Genomic DNA, 24947 nt, shown 5'->3' with positions numbered 1-24947 from the left:
ACTGCCCGAAGATACACGAGTGTACTGCGCTCGGTGTATGCCGGCGCAGTATTCAAACTCGTGGCGGGAAAGCGGTTATCGGCGTATACCGCGCACCCACGATTTTGCCCTGATTTTCAGGGCAAAATAGTGCGTGGTATACGCTGATAAATACAGTGTGTGTGTGTGTGTGTGTGTGTGTGTGTGTGTGTACACACACCATGTTTCCCCGAAAATGAGCTAGAGTCTTATATTTTGGTCACAACACACTAGGGCTTATTTTCAGGGTAGGGCTTATTTATTTACAGTCTTGTCTGGCTGGTTGTTGCTTTAAAAAAAAAAAAAAAAATCCTGTTTCTTTAAAGCATGATAGACAACAGTGTGCGGTGTCATCTATCCCTCTAAATTTTCCTCTTAAAATCTAAAAATTCTGTGTCCTCTGTCTTCCCCTCACCCCCTGCAGCCCCCCCCCAGCCCCCCCCACAACATTGTCAGGTCAGGAGTCTGTTTTTTACATCATTCTGAATTGATAGTAAAGTAATCGGTTCTATTGCAGTTCAGTCAGCCCCTTTTTATACTGTATAAAAGTACCTTAACAACTCTTGTGGTACCGTATACTGCTCTTCTCTGAGATGAGGAAAGAGAATGTGACGTTGGCGCGCTCAGTGCACTATGGTAAAGGGGAAGATGGCGCAGACGTCAGCGGGAGTGGAGGAGGGAAAAGAGCCGCGATTGCCGCTGACGTCTGTGCACTGAAGACAGGGGCCGCCGCCAGGTGGGAGGAGTGAAGGAAAGAACAGCCGAGATATCGGCTGACGTCGGCCCGCTCCATGCTCAAAAGAGGTAGGGGCACATACATCATACAGGAGGAGAGAAGAGGACGCCGGCGGGTCAGCGGTGATTGTAAACTTTTGTTTTATTTAAACTCTGCTGCAAACTGAGACACTGGCTATTTACAAAAGCATTACAGGGTTTTTAATAAGATTTACTAGGCTTATTTTCAGGGTAGGGCTTATATTGCAGCCCACCCTGATAATCCAGATAGGTCTTACTTTCGGGGCAGGGCTTACTTTTGGGGAAACGCGGTACATACAGATTGTACTGTAATGCTCACCTCTGTACGAGTGGTCAGGGAATATACATTAATGTAACCAGGGGCGGATCCAGAGTATGAGAGAAATGTATAAATATATATAGTGTCTTTAAAAAGTATTGGTGGTTGCAGCCAGGTGGAGGGGAGGAAAGTTCTTACCTTGGAGGATGATGTTCCCTCTTCCTTCCTCCCGCTCGGCATATTGGTGCTGCTGTCCTCAAAGAATCATCCTAGGGCCTGCTGGTATCCAGGACTACATGTCCCATAATCCTCTAGCTTCTAGTTTCCAAGCCATTGGCTCTAAATGTAGCCAATAGGAGCAGGCATTACTGGGTGAATGCTCGAAGAGGAGGGGTGGAAAATCCGCTGCGGCTCTGCCTGTGTCTCTTCAGAGCCTGTTTTTTGTGCCTCTGCCTTGTGGGGGTCGGTATCAGCACAGCCTGCTCACTATTTTCTTGGGGGGGGGGGGGGGTTTAATCCGCCCCTGAGTGTAACGTCACCTATAGCAGTCCCAGCTCCTGTAAGTCAAGCAGGCCTCTGTATCAGTCCAGACAGCAGGCAGAAACGTGGTCAATAAGTAGGTAAGGTTTAGTTCAGGTATCGCACAAACGCAACACTGCACTAGTATGACGGTGATCAGAGATTCTGTAACCGGTGCGGCAATAATCGGGAATACTGACTGGTCTGGTGACTTTGTACTGATGTGGCGGTGATTCGATATGACTTTCGGCACTGACAGTTATATCAGAGCCAGCGAGTCATTGTACTTGATCACCCACACAACAGTTTGGCACTGTATGTTCAAAAAAAAAACTTATTTTTTTTTATACGGTCACCAAAACAGTGCAGTGTTGCCATACCGGTATTAACACTGTACTACTCTAGAGGGTGATCAGATTATAATAAGCAGTTTCTAACTCTGCAAGTTTTCATTTATGAAGCCTTGCTTATTGTGATCCTATGCTTGGTCACAGCGATCACATGGTGCCAGGACTGTTCTGAGTGGGCAGGTGTTTAGTAATAGAATCAAAAATGGGGAAGAGGGCGCTAGTGTAAATAGTACCTATTATTTGGGACACCCTCGGTGGGAGGATCCCAATGGTATGGGTGAGATGAAATAAATTAGGAAAATAAATTGAACACTCCGGTGGAAAAAAAACATACATAAATTAAATCTCTACTACATTTTGTGCAGTTATTTATCATTCAAAAACCAGTGAAATATTGATATGCAACAAACTGGTGTCTTGTATAAAAATAGGTGTAACCAATGAATGTGCAAAAACGGTTATGCGTCTCGAGTGACACCTCAAAAAAATACAGTCCATAAGTGATTGCCTCCGCAGGTGAATTCAATCCAAAAAAAATCATCAAATCATGCAAAGAGTCTTTAGTGATACTGCAGCCACCACCATCTACTGGGACTTCACCCGATGTGCTCTTGACAGGGAATATGCTTACCAGATAAAGTGTACCCCTTTAATGAAAAAGTGGGTCTATAGGGCTGAGCAGGTTTAAGTGCCTGCACACTATTCACCACCGTTCAGACTGCTAACGATCATATGACCAATGGTATCCAGGAATCCATCCACAAAATAAACAGGAGAAAGCTATAGTGCATTAACGTTTTAATAAAAAATGACAAATAAAAAGCTGATTGGCCCATTACTTTTGTGGGTGCCTGCCCGGCACTAGGACTGCATGCGTCTTTAAACAGGACCTTGTCTGTATCTCGTAGGTCACTGTGTGTGGAAAGCGCATTCGTTGCTGCAGAGTGTGAGCGCGGGATCAGCTGGTGAGCGGGGATGTCAGACTAGCCTCCGACATATGTTTCGTGGGTTTCCACGTCATCAGGGGGGCGCCCTGATGACGTACCGATACTTCTTTCTCTTCTGTTCATGGACGGACACAGCAGCAATTGACCTTAGGGTATTATATCCATTTCCCTCCAGGAGAGACTAGGCAGAAAAACAGCACTTCAAGTGTTAAAACATCCATGTACACATTTTTTTATTTTTTTTTTTTTTTTTTTTCCTGCTTTTATTTTGTTTCTGCATTTTTTGATCCTGAGATCTATCTATCAACTGCCGACTGGGTGACAGGCTGGATCTTGATCCTCCGCTCTCAGCTAAGCTCTGGGTCGTCCACGACATGCCCCGTTGCTCCAGGGGTGGCCGGGGAACTACATGTTCCAGGGCACACATATGACCGGTCTCTATGGCTTTCACAGTGTCTGGCTGACAGCCATGCCGTTTAGCGGACGTTGGTTCTGTCGAATGCCTCCAGCCGGTGGTCGCAGGGATGGGTAAGTAGTGGCCCCTTGCCCTGGCAAGGTGGTATGGCTGGTGCTTTCCTGGGGAGGTCGAATGAGGGTCCGCCCTGCTTTCCTCTCTCCCTCCTTTCCCATGCTGGGTGGCGGCTGTAAGGGGGGGGCGTCCGCCTGGGGCTCTGTCACTACGGGGGCTGTGCTGCTGTGTGATGCTATTAATTTTTTGTAGTGCCTTTCCTTTTCACCATTAAAGGCTTACTTTTTTTAAGATTCATTGGTGTGCGGCTGTCCATACCCTGCCTTCAAGTTTTTGCCTCATGCATTGCAGGCACCCACCTGTTTCTGAGAGGGCATTGATTGCTCAGGTGTGCTCACCTGGAGCAGCAGCTTCTCCCTTATTTGTTGTACTGGAGTTGCTGTGTGTGCTGGGCTGTGTTTTCTGCTGTCACTGTTGCTTTAAACAGGTGTATGGCCGCCATTTTGCAGCCTGCGAATAGCTTCCTGAGGGACGGCGCAGAGCGGACAGCGCTTCAGCAGCACTACAGCCTGGCCGGGTGATGAGTTACCTGTGGGTCCCCTGCTCCGTTTTGCGGCCGGGAGAGTGACCTGTGGTTCTCTGCCTTGCAGTACTAGGGCGGCATAGCGGTGGGGCAACATGGAGTCTGAACAGAGGCTTCTACCCCAACCATGCCTGAGTTAACCCTTAGTGCCCCTGCGGTTTCTGTAGAGCCCATACGGCAGTCCCTTAGGCGTTTATCGCCAGAATTGAAGTGACAAGCGGCCAGAAGGGGGGTAAAAACCCCCTCCCTGCGCCAGCTTCTGGGGACGGCTCTGACACAGAACCAGACCCTGCTGCTGGCTCTGCTTCTGTCATGTCAGATTTGCAGGCTTAGCCTACACGGTCAGTGAGGATGACTGCTTCAAGGTCAGCGCTTCATAAGGCGTTTTGTTGGAGCTTTTATCACTGCAGTGCGGTATACTCAAAAACCTGAGGACGGCGGAGACCTCGGATGCCGGTCCCTTTTGGGTTCCGCACGCCGCCCCGCAAAAGTGTTTCCTTGTGTTCCTTACCTGGACAAAATATTATACAAGGAATGGGATCGGCCGCAGAAAGTTTTTGATGTACCAAAATACTTTGTGGTCCGTTATCCTCTTGAGGATAGACTTAAAAAAAAAAAGTCCTCCGTCAGCGGACCCCCCTGTGTCCAGACTGAACAAGTCTACCACGTTACCTGTGCAAGGGGCTCCCACCTTTATGGACCCCGCAGATAGGAGAGCTGAGGCTGTGCCCCGCTCCATGTTCACAGTAGTGGGGTCGGCAGTGAGACTGGTTTTGGGCGGAGCTCTAGTGTCAGACAATTACCGAGCAGGCAAAGTCCCTGCTGCAGGAGCTGGAGGCGCATAATGCTCCTGAGCTCCGTGTGGGCCTGGCTGACCAGTTGGTGCAGGGCCTGCAGTTTGTCTGTGAATTGGCCCTGGATACGCTCCCCTTGCTCTCCGCCTATGCGGTGGTACTATGCCACCTTGTGTGGCTAAAGTGTTGGTCTGCGCACCAAACCTCTAAAGGGTCCTTAGGAGGACTTGCCTTTTGAAGGGTGTACGGCCTTTTGGGGAGTCCCTGGTTGACATAGATGCTACAGGGGACAAGAGCACTCTGCTCCTGCAATCTGGGAAGGGTAAGGAGCCTGGTCATAAGCAGGGTCCCTCATTTACCGCCCCCAGGTGCGGCAGGAAAAGGTTTTCCAGGGTGTTAAGGTGCCCGCTGTAGATCAAAAAGCGCACCTGGTACCGCAAGCCCAACAAGCCTGCGGACAAGCCTGCTTCTGCATGGTAGATCTGCCCCTGCCAGACACTCGGGTGGGGGGCCGACTTCGCGGCTCGGTAGAGAGCCATCTTCCTGATCGCTGGGTTTGCGAGGTAGTTTCCACGGGGTACAAGAGTTTCTCTCTTGTCCACCAAACAGATTTTTCCTCCGGTACGCCGGGTGGCCCTGTCGGGCTGGTCAGGATCTGCTGGTCAGGGAAGTGAATATACCGTTTTTTTTTTTTTTTGTTTTTTTTTTTAAACTCCTATCTGTTTGTAGTCCCCCAAAAAAGGAGGGGGTCCGTCCAATCCTGGACCTCAAGGCCCTTGACTCTTTTGTCAAAGTGCAAAGATTCAGGATGGATCAGTAGTGGCGGCTCTCCATCAGGGGGACTTTGCGTACTCAGGACACGTACCTGCATATTCCCATATGTGCGAACACCAGAGGTTTCTGCGTTTTGCGGTCGAAGAGGACCATTTTCAGTTTGTGGCCCTCCCCTTCGGCCTGGCTTCGGTACCACGAGTTTTCACACTGATGCTCGCTCCCATTCTGGCCCTGCTAAGGCAGTGTGGAATCGCTGGACAACTTTCTCCTGAGAGCTTCTTTAAGCTCAGACTTAGAGGATGGGTTCATCACCTGTCAGCCCCTCCAAAAGATTCAGGTGGCTACTGGATGTCCAGGAGTAAATGTTGGTTCCGTCCTAGTGACTGGAATACCTGGGGTTGGTCCTGGATTCCTCAGAAGCAAGTGTTGTGTTTTTTTTTTTTTTTCTCCCGACGGAAGAACTCCAGACACTGCAATCTGCGGTGCAGCGGTTTGCGACCCAGCAGTGGTCGTCGCTTCGCAAGAGAATTCTGGGACCCATGGTAGCCTCTTTCGAAGCGGTTCTGTATGCCCAATTCCACACCGAGTGTTACAGAAAGAGAGATTCTGTCACGTTGGGACAAGCTACCTTCGTGTCTGGATTACCAGATTTGGGTGAAGTGGCCTGGTCAGGTCCTCCCTAGTGTGGTGGCTGACATCTCCCGTACTTCGGACCGGGAAATTATTTTTGCCGTGCATCGGACAGTGGTCACGACGGATGCCAGCCTCCCCGGCTGGGGGGCCTTCTGGAGTGTCCAGTCAGCCCAGGGCGCTGGACTCGGGTGGAGTCCCACCTGCCAGTCAATATCCTGGAGCTACAGGTTATCGGCTGCGTCTCCCCAAGTGGTTTCTGGGTCTGCAGGACCATTTGGTCAGGATCCAGTCCGACAACACCACGGCTGTGGCGTATGTCTACCATCAAGGTGGCACGCAGAGCTCGGCTGCGGTGGTGGAGGTTGCACACATCCTCCGGTGAGCCACAAGGTACGCCTCGGCCATGTACATTCCGGGTGTGCAGAGTTGGCAAGCAGACTACCTAATTGCACCCAGAAGTGTTTTCAGAGTTGTGCCAAACATGGGGCACGCCAGGCGTGGACCTTCGGGCATCCCGTCTCAATCGGAAGGTGTCACGTTCCGTGGCCAGGTCAAGAGACCCTTGGGCGGATGCGTCAGACGCGTTGGTGGCACAGTGGGGTCACTATTGCCTAAAACTACGCTTTCCCTCCTCTGAAGCTTCTCCCTCACATGTTGCGCGGAGGGGATGCCAACAATCCTGGTCGCTCCGGATTGGCCTTGCCTTTCCTGGTACGAGGACCTGGTGCGTCTGGTGGCAGACGTCCCTTGGATTCTACCCCTGAGAGTAGATCTTCTATCGCAGGGTCCGATTTTTTTTTTTTTTTTTTTTTTTTTTTTTTTTTTTCCCCCTCACCCTGCTTTACAGTCGCTGGCTTTAACGGCATGGCTGTTGGGAGCCAGAAACTGGAGGTCCGTCAGACACTGTTCTCTACCATGCTAATTGCACGGAAGTCTACTTCACGTAGGATTTGCCATCGCACGTGGAAGGCCTACATCTCTTCGTCTGCAGAGATGAAAGGACACCCCCGCACATAAGTGCTGTCCCAGATGCTGCTGTTCCTACAGCGGGGAGTGGGTCAAGCTCTCGCCTTAAGTATGGTTATGGGTCAGATTTCGGCCTTGGCTGTTTATTTTTGGCGACGCACTCCCTGGTGCGTACGTTTGTACAGGGGGTCAGGCTCGTGACCTTCCTGTGTCCCTCCACTGCCTCCGTGGGACTTTAATTCGGTCCTCTCGGTGCGTCAAAAGGGCTCAGTTTGAGGACATTCGGGAGATTCCTCTTTCTCTCTCTGTCCCAGAGGGTGGTCTTCGTAGCCATTCCTTCAGTCAGACAAGTTTTTGATCTGGCGGCCTTGTCTTGCAGGGCTCTTTTTTTATAATGAGGACATTGTTTTACTATCCTTATGTCCTCAGCCAAAGAACTCGGAGGCCACGTTGCTTCCCTTGGACATGGTGCGAGCCCTACGGGTGTACTTGTCTGCTACGGCTCCGTTCCGGAGATCGGACTCACTGTTCATGTCAGTGAATGGTCCTGAGAAAGGTCTGGCGGTCTCGTCGGCCTCCATTTTCAGGTGGCTCAGACAGGTCGTGCTCCAGGCCTATACCCAAATGGGGCAGGCGCCTCCCTTTCTGGTTATGGCGCATTCGACCAGGGCGGTTGGTACTCTTGGGTTTTCCCGCCATCAGGCGTCTGTTTTACAGGTGTGTAAGGCAGCGATCTGGTCGTCAATCCACACCTTTTCAAGTTTTTACAAGGTGGATGTGAGTGCGTCTGCAGATGCCTCCTTTGGCCGCAAGGTTTTGCAGGTGGCTGTTTCAGGTTGAAGTTCCTCCGTTGAACTCTGGTTTGTTTGGGGTGAAGCTTAATTTTTTTTTTTTCCCACCCCTCGAATTTTTTGACACTAAGGTCAATTGCTGCTGTGTCCGTCCATGAACGGAAGAGAAAATAGGATTTTTGTACTCACCGTAAAGTCCATTTTGAGTTCATGGACGGACACAGCCCCCACCCCTCCTTTTTTGTTTGTACTGTTTGTTACGAACTGGAGCTGCTGAGTCAGAGTGGGTTATACCCGGGACGAGCTTTACTGAAAAGTGTTTTAACACTTGAAGTGATGTTTTTCTGCCTAGTCTCTCCTGGAGGGAAATGGATATAATACCCTAAGGTCGATTGCTGCTGTGTCTGTCCATGAAGAGAAATGGATTTTACGGTGAGTACAAAAATCCTATTTTTTTTTCATGTACTTGCCGATACCGATTACCGATACTTTTTTAAAATGTGTCGTCGTCCCCCCCCCCCCCCCAAAAATGCAGCCATATGTCCCCCCCAGAAATGCAGCCATGTGTCCTGTCCCCCCCCCCAGGGCTTGGCTTTCTCTTTGAGGACTGCTCGCCTCCGCCCCCTCTCCACCCACTCTCTAGGGAAAAAAAGTATCGGGTCTGGCATCGGAGCATTTGCGTGAGTACAAGTACTTGCGCAAATGCTCAGTATCGAATCGGGACAACCCTACTTCAAGTAGGTAACAAAAAAATAAATATTGCACTGGGGATAAAATCGATGTAAACTGTAAAAATGGTGCCAGTAATACCAAACGGTAACAAAAGCAGTCATAAAAACATGTAGCCAAGTGTGATACTGGTATAAAAATGTGTACAACGATGCCACTGCTGAATCCAGATGACAAATTGACATCAGTCCGTCGGCATGTAGATGTCCCATGAAGGGAACTATCACAACTCCCAGTGGATGGTTGTAGAATCCCAGGTTGATGGAGGGAAGTGTAACAGCCCTTGCGTGTGGCAGATAGTAAGGGCATGAAGATATGAAGGCACCGGATCTCCAACGGAACTTCCTGAAGGCCTGGAAGCCGGCGAAGAGGTGAGTACCAATCAAAATAATTTTGATCGATCAAAAAAATTAAAGATTGATCAATGAATTAATAGTTGAATTAATAGTTAATTTCCACAGCCCTAGTGTCAAGGAAAACGTAAATCTTCTTCTTCTTCTTCTTTTATTTTTTTATTTATTTATTTTTTTATGCAGGATTAACCGCTGCCACCGACAGATGGCAGAAATTGCAGTTAATGCAGTTTTGACTGTAGCCGATATGGAACGCAAGGATGTTGATTTTGAGTTGATTAAAGTTGAAGGCAAGGTTGGAGGCAAACTTGAAGACACACAACTTATAAAAGGTGTTATAATTGACAAGGACTTCAGCCATCCGCAGATGCCAAAGGTAATTTTAAAGTTTACTATTTAACAGGGATTCAATAACACAGTTCAATGTAACCAATTGGGTTAGAAAAGCTTTTACCTTTTAAGCATCAGATTGCGTCCGCACAGGTGACCGTACTGCAACTCACTCTGATCTTCTAGACTACAGGAGTACTTGTAAAGCCTATGTAGGATTTCTGGGTGCACCTCTGGCAGGAATTCAAGCAGTCCATGTTCTCTATACATAAGGATCAATCGGTTGAACGACTTTTTTTTAGGTTTAGGCAGAATTTACAGCACTTAAAGCGTTAACAACCTTTCCTTAGTGCAGCTCCTCCCAGGGGGGCATGGCTCCCCAGGCATAACCCACACCCTGCTCTAGCAGCCTCAGTTTTTTCCTGCCTAACGACAGAGGTCAGGCACTCTGGAGTCCTGTACTCTGGAGATTTTTTTCTTGCGATTTTTCTCGCTTTTTATTTTGTTCCTGCGTTTTTGAATCCTGTGATTCTTCTATCAACAGCCGACTGGGTGACAGGCTGGGTCTTGACTCTTGTAGTCCCCCCCATGTTCGGCCATCGAGCGTGTGCCGGCCCTTAGCTTTGGGACGTCCAGGACAGGCCCCGTTGCTCCAGGGGCGGCCGGGGAACATCTTGTTCTAGGGCACACATATGACCGGTCTTTTATGGCTTTGTCACAATGTGTCTGGCCGACAGCCATGACGTTGAGCCGGTGGTCGCACGACGGGTAAGTAGTGGCCCCTTGCTCAGGTAAGGTGGTATGGCTGGAATTTTCCCCTGGGAGGTCGACTGAGGGCTTGCCCTGCTTTCCTCTCTACCTTATTTCCTCTCCCTCCCCATTTGGGTAGCGGCTGTGAGGGGGGGGGGGGGTTTCTGGGGTCTCTGGTAACCTGGACCTGTGTGCGTAGCGGGTGCTGAGTGTTCACTGCAGGGGGCTGTGTGTGTTCACTACAGGGCCTTTTTTTGTGCTATGGTGTGATTTTGTGCTGTACTGTTTTTTTTTTTTTTTTTTTTTTCTGTGTCACTGCCTTTTTAAATGCGCAACGGCCGCCATTTTGCCGGATTCGCGCTCTATATAGCTCGGCGGCCATTTTCTTGTGGTGCTGTTTTTACACATTCGGCGACCATCTTGAAAAACGTTTGGCCTCGTGTGGCCGCTTTAGCGCTGCAAAAAAAAAAAAAGGCTAATCTGCCTGAGGGAGACAGACGCAGCGCAGCCGGCTTCTGTGCACACCTTAGGCTTCTCTCAGACCGCGCTGCACCGGGAGGGGTGGTGAGTTGCCAGGGGGCCCCCATACTCTGTAACGGCCAGGAGGTGACCGTAGGTATTTCTGCTTTGCAGTTAGGGGACACAGCGGGGGGCATTATGGAACCTGGACAGGTACTTCTTCCCCTGTAAGCCTGAGTCAACCCTTGCTGCCCCTCCCCCTGCCACATCTGCTATGGCAATGTCGGTGGCGTTTTTCTCGCCTGGTTTGAAGCGACTGATGGGGGGTATATTAGCGCCCCCCTCCCTGGCCTGCTTCTGGGGATATCTCTGACACTCTGTATTGTCAGATGATGCGGGCTTAACCTACGCACATAGTGAGAGCGACTCTGATTCAGGGTCGGTTACGGATAGGAATTGTTGGAGCCATTTTTTCTGTGCCAGTCCCTTTTGGGTCCCGCAAACCGCCACGCACTGACAATGTGTTTTCCTTGTGTTCCTTTTTTGGGACAGTTTCTTCTACAAGGAATGGGATACGCCACAGACAGTTTTTGCATTGCGACCCGTTATCCCTTTGTGAAGGACCTTTTTAGTAAAGTGGGTCTCTCCTCCGTCCGTGCACCCTCCCGTGTCCATGTTGAGCTAACCACCATATTGGCCTGTGGATGGGGCTCCTGCCTTTGAGGACCCCGCGGATGGGAGAATGGAGGCTGTGGCCCGCTCCATCTTCTCGGTAGGGGGGTTCAGCTGTGAGACCGGTTTTGGACGGGGCTCTGGTGTCACGGACTGTGTACGGGCAACGCTTTTTGCTGGAGGAGCAGGATGCTTCTGAGACCTGCAAGGACATGGCTGAACAATTAGTTCAGGGTCTAAAATTTGTCTGTGCTGGTCCTGGTTACGCTCTTGCTTTCCAGGGCTACCGCCTATGCGGTCTTCAAAATAGGCTTTGGTGGTTTTACCTCTTGTGGGTGAACGGTCTTTTGGCATCCCTGAATGGCATCATTAAGGATGCCACGGGTGGTAAGAGCACACTGTTCCCACAGTCTGGGAAGGGCTAGGAGCCTCGCCATGAGCAAGGGCCCTCCTTTACTACCCCAATCGGTTTTTTCACCCGCCCTGCGTGGTGGGGGAAGGTTTGCAAGGTGCTAAGACCCCTGCTGCGGGGCAGTAGCGCACCTGGTACGGCAAGCCCAACAAGTCTATCGACATACCTGCTTCCGCCTGAAGGTCTGCCCCCGCCCGTGTCTCGGGTGGGGGACCGGCTTTGTGGCTCGGTGGAGGTCTCTCCTCTACGACCGTTTGGGTTTGCGAAGTAGTTTTCTTGGGATGCAAGATGGAGTTTCTCTCTTGGCTACCAACATAATTTTTCCCTCCAACCTCTGGCTTCCTCCGGTTCGTCGGTTGGCTCTGTCAGGGGCTGTCCAGGATCTTCTGGTCGGGGGAGTGATTGTGCCAGTTCCCTCGATGGAACGGTTTTGGGGGTTTTACTCCAATCAGTTTGTAGTCCCCAAGAAGGACGGTGTTCGTCCAATCCTGGACCTCAAGGCCCTCGTTTGTTTTGTCAAAGTGCAAAAATTCAGGATGGTGTCGATTTCGCTCGGTAATAGCGGCACTCCATCAGGGGGATTTTCTGGCATCCTTGGATGTCATGAACCATGTCATGTTCCCATATGCTCAAAGCACCAGAGATTTCTGTGCTTTGCGGTCGGGGAGGACCATTTTCAATTTGTGGCCCTCCCGTTCGGCTTGGCGTCGGCACCACGGGTTTTCACCAAGGTGCTCGCCCCGATACTGGCCCTGCTGTGACAGCGGGGGTTTGTTTATCGTGGGATATCTGGACGACATTTTTCCTACGAGCTTCTTCGGACTCAAAATTAGTAGAGGACGTGTCTATCACGTGTCAGACTCCAAGAGTTCGGCTGGCTTCTGAATGTCCAGAAGTCAGTGTTGGTTCCGTCTCAGGGACTGGAATACCTGGGACTAGTCCTGGATTCCGCCGAGGCGAGAGTTTTTTCTCCTAACGGAGAAACTTCAGACTCTGCAGTGCAGCAGTTGTCGACCCAGAAGTGGTCATCTCTGCGATTCTGCATGAGGGTTCTGGGTCTGATGGTGGCCTCTTTCGAGGCGGTTCCGTATGCCCAATTCCACACCAGGGTGCTACACAGGGAAATGTTGTCACGTTGGGACAAGCTCCCGTCTTCTCTGGATTACCAGATTCAATTGAGCCAACTGGTCGAGTCTCCCCTGGTGTGGTGGCTGGAGTCTCCGGTTCTTCCGACCGGGAAGTCGTTTTCTGCCGTGCCACTGGACAGTGGTCACGAAAGATGCCAGCCTCTCAGGTTGGGGGGACGTTTGGGGCACCCAGTCAGCCCAGGGGCGCTGAACTCAGGAGGAGTCCCGCCTACCGATCAATATTCTGGAGCTCCGAGCAATCAAGCTGTGCCTTGCCAGGTGGTCCCTGGATCTGCAGGGCCCGACCGGTCAGGATCCAGTCCGACAACGCCGCGGCCATGGTGTACGTCAATCATCGGGGAGGCACACGGAGTTCAGCTGCAGAAACGGAGATCGCGCACATCCTTCGGTGGGCTGAAAGGTCCATTTCGGCTCTATCGGCCGTGTACATTCCGGGAGTGCAGAATTGACAAGCCGACTTCCTAAGTCGCACTACACTAGACCAAGGAGAGTGGTCTCTCCACCAGCAGGTGTTTCAGAGTCTGTGCCAAAAGTGGGGCACTCCGGACGTGGAGCTTAGAGCTTCTTGCGTCCCGTCTCAATCGGAAGGTGCCACTGTTCGTGGCCAGGTCGAAGGACGCGTCAGACGCGTTGGTGCCTTGGGGTCACTATCGCCTAATTTACGCCTTCCCTCCTCTGAAGCTTCTTCCTCACCTGCTGCGCAGAGTGGAAGCCAAAGGGATTCCAACAATCAGTCGCTCCTGGTACGCGGTCCTGGTGTGTCTGGTGGCAGACGCCCCCTAGCGTCTTCCCCTGAGAGAAGATCTTCTGTCGCAGGGTCCAATCTTCCACCCTGCTTTACAGTCGCTGGCTTTAGCGGCGTGGCTGTTGAGAGCCAGGGGCTGAAGGTCCAAGGCCTATTGGGCTTGGTGGTCTCTACCATGCTGCGTGCACAGAAGTCTACCTCACGTAGGATTTACCATCATACATGGAAGGCCTACATCTCCATGTGTGAGGAGATGAAATGGCACCCTCGTACATACGTGGTGTACAGGATTCTGCTGTTTTTACAGCAGGGAGTGGATCAGGCTCTCGCCCTAAGTACGGTTAAGAGTCAGATTTCTGCTCTGGCTGTTTACTTTCAGCGGCCCTTGGCGTCGCACTCCTTGGAGCGTACGTTTGTTCAGGGGGTCTGGCATGTGGTCCCTCGGGTGTGCCCTCCACTACCCCCATGGGACTTGAATTTAGTCCTTTTTGGTGCTTCAGGACATTCGGGAGGCTCTTTGACTGTCACAAAAGGTGATTTTTTTTTTTTTTGGTAGCAATTACCTCGATCAGACGAGTGTCTGCCTGAACTGGCGGCCTTGTCTTGCAAGTCTCTCTACTTGGTCATTCATAAGGATAAGGTGGTGCTGCGGCCGCCGACGTCTTTTCTCCCAAAGGTCGTTTCGGCTTTTCACATTAATGTGGACATTGTTCTTCCATCCTTATGTCCTCAGCCGAAACACCAGGAGGCGGCCCTACAAGTGTACTTATCTGCAACGGTTCCGTTCCGGAAGTCGGACTCACTGTTCGTGTCGGTGGCTGGTCCTAAAAGAGGGCCTGGCAGTCTCGTCGGCCACCATTTCTAGGTGGATCCGACAGATTGTGCTTCAGGCCTATGCCCTGAAGGGGCGGGCACCTCCCTTTCGGGTTACGGCGCATTCCATCAGGGCGATCGGGGCCTCTTGGGCTTTCCGGCATCAAGCCTCTGTTACAGGGGTGTAAGGCAGTGACCTGGTCGTCGATCCACTTTTTCAAAGTTTTACAAGGTGGATATGTGCATCTTCTAAAGCCTCCTTCGGCCGCAGGTGTTACAGGCGGCAGTTTATGGTTGGAGTTCCTCCATTGAGCAACTCCGATTTTGTTTGGGGTGTAACCTGATTTGCTGTGTTTTCCCACCCCTCGACATTTTTTTGACACTGCTTGGGGACGTCCCTACTGTCAAAGGATGCTGTGTGTCCGTCCATGAACGGAAGAGCAAATATGATTTTTGTACTCACCGTAAAATCCATTTCTCTGAGTTAATGGATGGACACAGCACCCACCCCTCCTTTGTTTGTACTGCTTGTTACGAACTGAGGCTGCTAGAGCAGGGTGTGGGTTATGCCCGGGGAGCCACGCCCCCTGGGAGGAGCTGCACTAAGGAAAGGTTAACCCTTTAAGTGCTGTAAATTCTGCCTAAACTCTCCACGAAGGAAGGTGTATAACCCTACTGTCAAAGGATGCTGTGTCCGTCCATTAAATCTGAGAAATGGATTTTCCGGTGAGTACAAAAAAATTCTATTTTATTGTGATATGAAAGAACAAGATCTTCCATAGTCCTGGCCTCTTCAATGTTGCATATCCACATAGGGGGGTCCTTTGTTGGTCTATTGCCTCACATGTTTTCCGTCTCTCCTGCCACATGTTTTTTTTTTCGCTGTACGTATCGGTTCTATTATGTATTCCTGATCGTTTGTGTTTTCACAAATATGCTTAACGTACACCCATCCATCAATTGTTTTAAGCCCCATACACACTCTTAGATTTTCTGCAAATTTGTGTCTTCAGGTTTACCAAAACCATGTAGTGCAAGGGCCTGTCTGATTGCATACAAATTAGAACTCTTAAGGTTTGACCTTATGTGACTTTGGTAAATCTTAAGACAAAAATCTGCAGAAAATCTAATTGTGTGTGTGTGTGTGTGTGTGTGTGTGTGTGTGTGTGTATGGGGTCTTGGAGTTTCCCGCAAACATGTATTGTTACTTTTTCTTTAATTCCAGGAAGTTAACGATGCTAAAATTGCAATTCTTACTTGCCCGTTTGAACCACCAAAACCCAAGACTAAGCATAAGCTTGATGTGACCTCCGTTGAGGACTACAAAGCACTTCAGAAGTACGAAAAAGAAAAGTTCCTTGAGATGGTTAAACAGGTTTGTGCTGAATTCACTTTTGTTATGAACTTTGTTTTTTAGAAGTTTTTGTCCTCACTTTTCACACATTTACCTGGTCACTGGCCTCCATTTCTGTGGCAAAGGCAGTTTCTTGGTTCAGGTTACTGTAAATGCAGCTATCAAATCGCACTCCTTGAGTGGAAGCAGCCCAGTGGCTGCAACATTATAAAGTTTCTGGACATTTTTGCAGCTGTTTTTTGTGCTAACTAGTGTATTGTGAAAAAAACTAAGCTTTTTAGTACTATTTTTAACTGCTTCTCTTCCACAATCTGCAGATTCACTTTATAGTACAGGCTTGGTATTCATAGGACCATGGGTTAATGTTTTGTTTCTTCAGGTGATTGGACACTGACAAAGCTCTTGAGGAAGACGCACCCTGAGGGGCCTGCCCTATAACCCTCCTTCACTCCTTAAAGGGGTTGTAAAGGTTTGCCTTTTATTTTTTAAATAGGTTCTATTTAAGCTAGTGCATTGTTGGTTTACTTGCCTTTTCCCTCGATTTCCCTTCTAAATGTTTTTTTTTTCTTTGTTTGAATTTCTCACTTCCTGTTTCTCCTCGGTAAGCTTTCCACCATCATCCGAGCGGTGGAAAGTCATTTAGAACGGCTTACTGAACACCTTACTGAGGAGGAACAGTAAGTGAGAAATTCAGGCAAAAAAAAAAAAACATTTAGAAGGGAAATTGAAGGAAAAAATAAGTGAACCAACAATGCACTAGCTTAAAGTAACCTATTTAGGAGATAAAAAACAAACCTTTACAACCCCTTAAGTTCTTAGTTTTATGCTAGTGTTCAAAGGTGAGGGACCTTTTTATCTCTTGCTGATAAGTTGCCCATAACTTTATTTCCCAAGTTCTCTTCCAGGATGGCTTACCCAGAGAGAATCGCCTCCCACTTAGCACAGAAAACGCACGATCTACATAAAGACAAGCATAGCAGTCAGAACCTCAGTATGTTTTCTCTGGCTGGGACAGGTGCACAGAAATGTTTTTTTTAATTTTTTCCTGTAAGGCCTGTTTGCTAGGTGGCAGTGGCCTCCCGGCTACAGCATCCCAGAACAGGGGCAGTGAACCTGGGGAGGCATGTAGCTTGGGCTTCCCTGGAAGGAAGTCTGGAATTTTTAGTCTGGGGGACCCCCTCTCTCTCCATAGGAGTCTGGTCGGCAGCATGCCCGTTTAGGGTCAGGTACACTGGCAATGTGGGATTTTGACTCGTGTGAGACTTCCAGGGGACAGTGCAGACTTGCGCTGTCTTGATGCTTGCGAAGCGGCCATTTCCCCCCTCTTTCCTCTGATCCTCAGTTGTTTTGTTTTCAGACCCTCCAGGAGCACCGACACGTTTTTTTCCTAGGTCTGGTAACTGGTTGTGGCCAACTCCTGGGTGTGTTCAGTCCCTGGGTTGCCTTATGGAGGTACTTGCTTACCTGTAAAGGTAATGGCAACTTCATTCAGGTTTTTCCCCAGCTCTGCTTTTCAGGTTTCACCGAGGTGTACCAAAATGGCATTGGACTTCCAGTGACGCGGCAAGATGGTACCGGAAGTCACAAGACGCATTTTCCGCCGCCGTGCTCATAAGGAACACGGCGCAGTACACGGAGTACATGCTGCCTGGGACAGCAGCCTATTTTTCCCTGGCTGATCGCCACTCGCCAATGGAGCTTGAGGATAGGCCTGAGGGAGCACCCGCTCGGATGGAACCAGCGGCAGCCTCCGGTTCCCATACTACCCCCAAGGTAAGCACTTTTCTGTGATTATGCAGCAGGGGACCTTTTTTTGGTATGGACCTTTTTTCTTATGTCTCTTGTTCGTGTTTTTTTTTGTCTTTTTCTAGGATGGACAGATGAAAAAAAAATGCAGAAACTGTAGTCAGGCTGCCTGATTGATATAAAAGGCTTTTTTGTGAAGATTGTATTCCATCTAGGGCTAGTTCAGAGACTACCTTTTTTAAAGAGTTCATGTCTTCTATGAAGGAGGTGGTAGCCGCCTTCTGGTCTTTTAATGACAGGGCAGCAGGTCTGGGACCACCTTCCTCTGGTCCCAGGACTCTAGAACCTTAGTTTCAGTTGGACCCGGTCCGAGGTCAGTGATTCACACTATATACCTTAGATCTGAAAGAAGGGGAAAACCCGTGCTCCTCATCTGATGGCGATTCCGCATCAGTGGGGGAGGCGGGTAGCCCTACGTTTCATTTTCCAGCAGAGGCTATTGATAACTTTTAAAATCAATTTATGGCTCTGAACAGATTGGATTTGCGGTGGCATCTCAATCTGTGCAGGATAGAAGGTATAGGGCAGAGATATGCAATTAGCGGACCTCCAGCTGTTGCAAAACTACAAGTCCCATCATGCCTCTCCCTCTGGGTGTCATGCTTCTGCCTGTCAGAGTCTTGCTATGCCTCATGGGAATTGTAGTTCTGCAACAGCTGGAGGTCCGCTAATTGCATATCCCTGGTATAGGGCTTCAGGGGCTGAAGTCAAGGACTTTCCCGGTTCACCAGTCACTTAAAGATATGCTGCTTTCAGAATGGAAAGAACCTGAAAGCAGAATGTTGAATGAATGAAAAACTTATAAAGCGCGGCGCATGCGAACTGAATCGCTTCTGTTACAATCTAAGGGCACAAAAGATTTCCCTTTCAATCTGAAATTTGAAGAGACTTTCTTTAAATGTCCTAAGCTAGATGCCCCTATGTCACAGGTTTCTAAGAAGTCAGACCCGTCCTTTTGAAGACTCGGGGGTCATGAAACAGCAAATAGATGGGAAGGCTGATTCTTTGCTGTGTTAGGCCTGGGATGCTTCAGCTTCGTCTTTGGGTCCAGCTGTAGCATCCACTTGTGTGGCTATTAATTTGATGTATGGGTTCAGCATCTGGATGATCTCCTTTCATCTGCCCCCCCCCCCCCCAAGAGGAGTTTAGGGAGTCCCTCCCGCTCATTGCAAAGTCAGTAGCCTTCTTGGCTGATGCATCCTCTGTGAAAGCTGCAGCTAGGTCTTCTGCTCTCATTAATTCAGCCAGACAAGCAATCTGGCTTAAGTCTTGGGAGGGGGACCTGGTCTCCAAGAACAAGCTCTGCTGCATTCCCTTTGAAGGCAAGCTCTTATTCGATTCCTCCACGGTTCTTCTCAAAAGAATAAGAAGCCTTTTCGTGGTTTCCAAAACAAAGCTAATTTTGGAACCAACAGGCAAAGAAAAAGTGGTCTTTTAACAAAGATTAGCAAAAGGGGACTCTCTTTACTGCTTCTGTGCCTTCCAAAAATCCCCAGTAAAGCCAGGATAGGGGGAAGGTTGTCCTATTTCCTCAAGGAATGAGCAAAGATTTCCGACAATTCCTTTTATCCTTCAAACATTGGAAAGGGGTTACAGGTTGGCATTCAAAACATCTCCCCCCCCCCCCCCCTCCCCAGAGATTTTTACTTGCTCTCCTGAGAAACCAAGAAAGACTGCAAGCCATGCTGAATCTAGTGTCCATGTGGGAAACAGAAGGTCATTTCTCCTGTTCCGGAAAATCCAAAAATTCTGGGGATTTTATTCCCACATCTTTCTGGTTCAGAAAGCCTCCAGCGACTTACGGATGGTCATCAATTTAAGCATCCTGAACAAATATATATTCTCCTACAGAAGTTTCCAGATGGGAAAACATTTACTCTGTAAGGAATCTATTGTGGCCAGAGATATTCGTGGTTACCCTGGATCTTCAGGACGCTTATCTTCATGTTCCAAACTGCCAAAACCACCGAAAGTTCCTCAGATTTGCGATTCTCATGGACAACGGCCCGAGTCATTGGCGGTTCAATGCCCTCCCTTTCGGTCTCTCAGCAGCGCTCAGAATTTTAACAAAGATCATGGCCTTTTTTCGGATACAGAGTGTATCGATCGTCTCATATCTGGACGTTTTTTTGATCTTTGCCCGGGATCTTCAGTTGTTTTTTTGCGGACCTTTCAGAATCTAGGGTGGAATGTCAAACAACCGAAGTCTTGTCTGGTACCCTCCCAGAACATACTTTTTTTTTTTTCTGGGTTATCTAATACAATGTTGCCCAGATTTTTCTTCCCGAAGAGAACGTTTTGAAACTCTCCGTGCAGGCCTTCAAATTGCTCCCACAGATCTCGCCTTCGGCGGATCATGCAGTTATTAGGTTTAATGACTGCAGCCATCTCCTGGGTCCAATTACACTCCATACCCCTTCAGGCGTTTCTCTTGCACCATTGGGATCGCAGGAAAAATTCTCTGGATCAGCTAGTTCAACTTCCAAGAGGATTCTCTCAATCTCTCCTGGTGGGAGCAGCAGGAACACCTGCAGGGAGGGAAGAACTGGGCGCAACATGCTCCAGTGAAGGAGACTCCAGACGCCAGTCTGTGGGGCTGGGGTGTGCATTCTTAGGGCTGGCAGGTCCAGGGAGCTTGGTTACCAGAGGAGGCAGGCCGCTCCTCGAATTTCAGGGAACTGCCAGCTCTAGGGTAAGCTCTTTGGCTCTGCAAGGGGCTCAGTTCGAAAGACCTGTTGGTATTTTCAGACAATGACAACGGTGGCATACCTGAACAAGCAAGGGGGCAATCGTTCGGAGTCACTTCTAACGCCATCACAGCAGATTCTGTCCTGGGCAGAAATCAATGTTGCCTCAATTGTTCACACTAGCGGACTATCTGAGCAGAGTGAGCGTCGGTTCCAGCTGTTGGGAGTTACATCAAGGCACGTTCCAGGAGATTGTGCAAAGATGGGGCCTTCCTGCAGTGGATCTTTTTGCCTCCAATCTCAACAGAAAGCTGCAGGCTTTTCTCTTATCGTCCATGGATGGGCACAGCCTTCTCAAGTCTTGACAAGTGGGTTATGTTCCTGTTCATAGGAGAGGACTAGGCAGAACATGTTGGATATTTAAATACATGTTACTTTAACAGAGTTGAACAGCCCCTGGCCAGGGGGCGGTCCCTCCGAACATAACCCTCCTCCCTGCAGCCTCAGTCTTTTTTTTCCCTCTACCTAGCAAAGGAGATGGACGTGGCTCCCTTTGGGCCCAACGCCCTGAAGAAATATTTCGTTTTTATTTGATTTTCTTTAAGATTCTTCTATCAACTGCCAGCTGGGTAACAGGCTGGATATATAGATCCTTGTAGTCTCCTCAGTCCCGCCAGTGAGCACACCATTGCTGAGGGCTGGGTCTGCCACGACATACCCCATGACTCCTGGGGTGGCCGGTGTTTTTTTTTTGCTCCAGGGTCCACACATGACTGGGCTGTGGTGTTGTCTCACTCACAGTGGACCCTGCCAACAGCTACTCCAACGCGGTTGTATGTCTGTCAGGAATGCGCAGGTAAGTACAGTACTTCCTACCTCGGCGGTTGGTATGGCTGGGCATTCCTGGGGTTAAGGGGTCCTCTTATCCGCCCTTTCCCTGCTCTGTTATTTTTCCCTATGCTGGCTACTGCTGTTTACCGGGGTGGACCTGTGGGGGGGCTCCTTTCCTACCAGGGGACTGGTGTCTAGGTCCATTTTGGCTGTGGGGGTTGTGCTTTGCCTTGGGAGGCCCCTTGTGGCCTTCTCATCCACATCTCAGCGTTTCGCCGCCTTTTTTTAGCAGTCCCATTGGCGGCCATTTTTTCGTGGCCGTGCTATGGCGGAGCTTATTGCGGTCAGCCATTTTACTGTGGCTAGGCCCAGTCATCTGAGGCGTCCGGCGGGCATTTTGTGTGGGGGTTTTGACCTCTAGTGCTGGCTTCTGAACAGCGCGCAGCACATCTCGGGTCCCTGAGAGCGGTCTGTGGTTATGCAGTCAGTATCTGGCCCTTCTTCCCCAAACCTGAGGTGGCAGCTGGTTCCCCTGTGGTTCCCATGGACACTGTCGGCGGTCCTGGTAACATTTGTTGCCAGGGTGGAAGCGGCGTAAGGGGGTAAAAAGCACCGACATCTCCTTGGGAATGCGCTGACTCAGACCCTGGCTTGGCTGTGGCACAGGACCCAGGTTCCGGGGTGTCAGAGGATGTGTTCCAGGACCTTCCTTGTGAGGAAGACTCCTCCCTTGTGTCGGTACGGGACAGGGCACTTGCCAGTGCTCTTATCAGTGCTGTAAGGGACTCCCTTAAGCTAAATAGTGCAGCTGAGGAATCCACTGAGGGTTCAGTCTTTTTTGGGTGCCACAAGTCTGACCGCTCTGTGGAGGTTTTTCCTTCTGTGGCTTTTCACATTCCTGATCAATGAATTTGTCAAAACAACTTGTGGATCCTCAGCGCTTTGCGGTCTGTTTACCCTTTTGAGGACAGCCTGTTGAAAAAATGGGATTCTCTCTGGTAGTTTATCTCCCCCCCCCCCCCCCCTGTTGAATAAGGTGACCACTCTCTCCCTATAGAGGACCCCTGCCTTCAAGGACCATACTGATAGGTCCAAGGCGCTGACCCGCTTCATGTTTACCATGTTGGGATCTGCATTGCGGCCTATTGTCGCTGCTACCTTGGTGTCTCAGACACTCACTGAATGGGCAAATGTTTTGCACCAGACTATGGAGGAGCACCAACTCCTGAATTTTTTAAACTGACCGACCAGTTGGTCCAGGGCCTTGTATATGTCTGTGATGCTACATTGGATGCAGCCCCCTTGATTTCCAGAGCCTCTGTTTCGACTGTGGTTTTACGCCTCCTTATTTGACTGAAATGCTGGTCTGCTGACCAAGCATCCAAAAGGCCCTAGCAGATTTACCCTTCAAGGGTTGGAGGCTTTTTGGTACCTTACTGGACAACATTACGGATGTTACTGAGGGTAAGAGCACTCTCCCTCAGTCCACCAAGTGGAAGGAGCCGCGCCGTAAGCCGGGTCCTTTGTTTCCCATGCAGAAGCGGTATTTTCGTCAATCAGGGTCCGCGGGGTACAAGATAGTTTCTTTCCTATTCCACTGCAGATTCTTTCCCTCGGGTCTCTCTCTCCTTCCGGCTTGTCGGTCTGCCCTTTTGGGGGCAGTGCAAGACTTGCGAAGATGCAGGGTAATTTTACCCATTTCGCAGGATGAGAGATTTCAGGGTTTTTATTCTAATCTGTTTGGTCCTGAAGGACGGGGTCCAGGGTCAATGGACTCTAGAAGAATCCTGTCTGCCGATCAATGTCCTGGAGCTTTGGGCGATCAGGCTATGCCTTTCCTCTTGGTCGAGGAGGTTGCAAGGTCGCCAAATCAGGATCCAGTCGGACACGGCGCTGGCTTATGACAACCATCGGGGGGGGAACTCTGAGCTCGGCGAGAGTGTCAAGGTTCGTGGCCAGGTCCAGAGATCCCTGGGCAGACACGTTGGTGGCCCCCTGGGGTCAGTATCGGCTACTTTATGCCTTTCCCCCATTGAACTTTCTTCCTCGGCTGCTCCACAGAGTGGAGGCTGAAGGGATAACTATGATTCTAATTGCTCCAGATTGGCCCCGGCACCCTTGGTACGCGGATCTCATATGCCGGGTGGCGGATGCACCCTGGTGGCTGCCGGTGCTGGAGGACCTTCTGTCTCAAGGTCCCATACTTTATCCTGCATTAGTTGCTGACTTTAACGGCATGGCTATTGAAAGCCAGGTATTAAGGGACCGAGGTCTTAACGATTCGGTCATCTCAACCATGCTGAGGGCACAGAAGTCTTCATCCAGGAATATCTACCATCGCACCTAGGCCTACCTCTTTGTGTGAGGAGATGGGGTGGCGTCCACAGACGGATTCAGTTTCTAGGGTCCTGCTGTTTTTACAGCGTGGAGTGGATCAGAAACTTGCCTTAAAGGGTTTGTAAAGGATTTTTTTTGTATTTCTTTTTTATGATCTGCAGTGCCGTTTTCATGTCCTCATTGTTCGTTTTTGCTCTCAAGTTGCTGTAATTCTTCTCTGATCTCCAAACTTCCTGGTTGTCTGTTTCCTGATGACCACCGTACTGGGAGCTTTCTCTCTGTGGTCACTAATCAAGGAGGTGTGATTACTGTGTGTCTAAAACGGGGATCCTCAAACTACGGCCCTCCAGCTGTTGCGGAACTACACATCCCATGAGGCATTGTAAAACTCTGACATTCACAGACATGACTAGGCATGATGGGAATTGTAGTTCCTGAACAACTGGGGGGCCGTAGTTTGAAGACCCATGGTCTATAACCCCCACAGCACCAATCGGTTTCGTTTTCCAAACCATCACTGCCCTGTATTGGCTCTGTACATCACAGAAGCAGGAAACAACATGAACAAATGAAATTAGAAACTGCAGTTACATTATATGATTGTTTGTTTTTTTTTTTTTTTTTTTTTTTTTTTTTTATAAAATAACAGTTTTTATTAGTCAGCAAAAGTACAGAGATCGAATACATTTGTACACATCGCCAGAGCCACAAACCGACAGCTCTCCTAGTGGCATGCAAACATAGCTGACTAACTACACACAATAGTAACCATTAACCATCTGCCGCAGGTCTCAATTAGACCAGAAGAAAGTAGAAAAGAAAAGGGAAGAGAAAGGAATAAAAGAAAAGACGGGGGGTGGGGGGGGGGCTAGAGGGAGAGTAAACGGGGGCTTGACCATCGGCTCACGGCGGATCCTCCCGACGGTGACACAAACCCCGCCCCCCCCCCCCCCCAGACCTCATTGTGTATCTCCAACCTATCCTGGAGTCTCACTGTAATTTTTTCCATAAGTTCTACATCTTTTATTCTAGTATATAGGTCTTTCTGTGGAGGGCGACCAGACATCGGGCAGCAGTGAGTACGTGTCTAAAGCAGTTTTTTGGACGTTTTGGAGATCTGCAGGGATATTACACCCAGTAAAAACAGTTTGAGTCAGGGGGACCGGTACCCCCCAAAAGGCGTGACGAATCGCGTGTCTCCGCATAGAAGGGTACAAGCCTGGGGCAGCTCCAGTAAATGTGTTACAGGGAACCCCTATCCAGGCAGCGCCAGCACCTATCCGAACAAGAGGGGTAAATGGCGTGGAGCACATCTGGCAGGTACCAAAAATAGAGAATTTTATAGGCATTCTCCTTGTAGAGAGTACAGTATGAGCTCTTTGCCGCCTGAGACCAGATCGCCCGCCACATTGTCTCTGGGAGTTCATCTCCCAGTATTTTTTCCCAGCGAAGCATGCAAGTATGCTTGCCCTGGGCTTCAATGGAGTGGGAGTTAAACGGCGTGCCCTTCCCTCTAGAATTATTCTCTCGAAGGGGGGTGGCGCTGAGACTTTGAGATTAGGGGCAAAGGATTGGGCAAAATGTCATGTCATGTTTCTTTTGGAGTTGAGTGAATGATGGCAATTTTCGGGAGATTGGATCCACCAAGTGATTGAAGTGAAA

General features: G+C 49.6%; 1 protein-coding gene across 2 annotated transcripts in view; it reads left to right on the top strand.

Annotated features, from left to right (window-relative positions):
* Positions 1-24947, top strand: part of CCT5 (chaperonin containing TCP1 subunit 5) — a 244834-nt gene that overhangs the window by 92860 nt on the left and 127027 nt on the right. For both annotated transcript variants that reach the window (XM_040353424.1, XM_040353425.1), the window contains exons 5-6: positions 9125-9317; positions 15496-15645. In XM_040353424.1, coding sequence (XP_040209358.1) covers positions 9125-9317; positions 15496-15645 — 343 coding nt within the window. The remainder of the gene's footprint in view (positions 1-9124; positions 9318-15495; positions 15646-24947) is intronic.

This window comes from Rana temporaria, chromosome 5 (assembly GCF_905171775.1).
Source record: "Rana temporaria chromosome 5, aRanTem1.1, whole genome shotgun sequence".
NCBI lineage: Eukaryota > Metazoa > Chordata > Amphibia > Anura > Ranidae > Rana > Rana temporaria.
Note: the sequence above shows the minus strand (reverse complement) of the source record. Positions and strands in the feature narration are given on the sequence as shown.